Source organism: Solanum lycopersicum, chromosome 2 (assembly GCF_036512215.1).
Source record: "Solanum lycopersicum chromosome 2, SLM_r2.1".
In the NCBI taxonomy this organism is placed as follows: Eukaryota; Viridiplantae; Streptophyta; class Magnoliopsida; order Solanales; family Solanaceae; genus Solanum; species Solanum lycopersicum.
In genome coordinates this window covers 54,367,829-54,369,536 of record NC_090801.1, presented here as the reverse complement: position 1 = coordinate 54,369,536, position 1,708 = coordinate 54,367,829, and the positions used below count along the sequence as shown (strand labels likewise).

General features: G+C 39.9%; 1 protein-coding gene across 1 annotated transcript; it reads right to left on the bottom strand.

Moving 5' to 3' along the window:
• Positions 1-667: 667 nt before the first annotated feature.
• On the bottom strand, positions 668-1,708 carry LOC100736459 (transcription factor TCP18-like). The gene has a single exon (NM_001247661.2). It carries the CDS (start codon positions 1,647-1,649, stop codon positions 831-833), a length of 819 nt encoding a protein of 272 aa, NP_001234590.2. The 5' UTR covers positions 1,650-1,708; the 3' UTR covers positions 668-830.

The following is a 1,708-nucleotide window of genomic DNA, read 5'->3' as shown; positions in this document are numbered from 1 at the left end:
TTATATACTCAATCATAGTTGTAAAAACAGCATAAACAGTCACAAAGTGTGCACTTAGATTCCTGCAACTCTTAATAAACAGAAGCATCTGTTTCACCTATACAGCAACACTAATCCAATACCAGCCTGTCGAAATATAGGCAGAATGCCTACGAATAACAACAGGCAGAAACTTCCTGCTCATACCGAATGCAGTTATTAAATAAAGATATCAAAATGAACTACCATAAGTCAATAATTTCTCAAAAAGATGATACTGCATTTCAAGAATTGATAACTTTCTGAAGGCAACTCACTCGATGTACAATAAATATGGAGGGCAAAATGAATATCCACACACCAGAGAGATAGTATCCCATGTTTCCAATGCAGACCAACAACACGCACTCTCAATAAATATCCATACATATAGCTGCTCAACTACAAACCAGCACTAAAGAGGTCAATAAAACCATGAGAATTTTCTTTTAGAACTAGACGTCGTATGGTGATCACATCAGTTCTGAAAGACAATTCAGTACTATGTTCCTTATTCTTTTTCTCAAACCCCCAAACACAAGAAACTAGATAACAGTTTCGTGATCTCATTAGCCTGGATATATTGAAATTGGAATTGATTTCAGGAAACGTAAAAACACAAAGACGCGAATCATTCTGAAGCCTCATATAGTACAAAATGTATTTGTGATTACCATGTCTATTTCAGCAAACAAGATATAAGCACACCACTCATATATAAAGGGCGAATGAATGACTTTTAACTTATAATCAATACACATCCTAACAAATGAAAAATCATTCACCAAAAAGAACCTAACTCAGGTCTTTTATTAATGTCCTGATCCTTGAGAATCCTCCTCCGGAGATTGTTGTTGTTGTTGATGTTGCTGCTGCGGATGTTGCATTCTTGCCTGCTGGTATATCTGGTTCAAAACCCCTAAATGACCCTCTTGAGATAATCCCAGTTCCAATCCTGGCAGTTGCTGATTACTTCCACCAAGAATTGAAGTAAAACACATCGGATTCATACTTGTAGCTGCAGGCAGATCAAATCCAGGAAACCCAATTTTCTGTAAGTAATAATTTGAACTATCACTACCTAAACTCGCGCTTGATGGAGCAGATGAGGATTGAAACCCAAAACTAGTGACAACAGGGGCAGGGGCAGGCCACATTCCTGCTGTAGCCAAATGGGGTCTTCCAAAATTCCCACAGATCATTGGCCAATTGGTCCTACTATTACTACTTCTACTGCTACCAGACCCCGCGATATTCGCCCCCGATTCAATCATTAAACCAGCTGATACAGAGATCCCCTGTTGAGAAACAGAGGCTGCTGCAGCTAAAGCCGAGGCAGGTATTGTCCCTGTGCCAGTAGCAGCAATAATCGAAGGCTCGGCTTGCTGCAGCAGCCACTGAATTGTCTCACCATCAGATTTATGACCCAATTCGCGCGTAAGCTGGAAGATTCTTGCTGCACAGAGCGCCGGCATACGTATTCTCCTCCCTCTACCTTCAACTTTTGTATGCCTATCTTTTCTTTTGGGAGCAGCCACCTTGTTCGTTTCATCATTTTTCAAAATCTGCAACTCTTTTATCTGATCATGAGTAGGCTTAATATTGTTGTGGTTAGCCTGTTTGGGATCCATCAATGGAAACTAGATGGGTCTACCTTGCAGGTTATAGTAATAAATAAATAAAAAGAGGC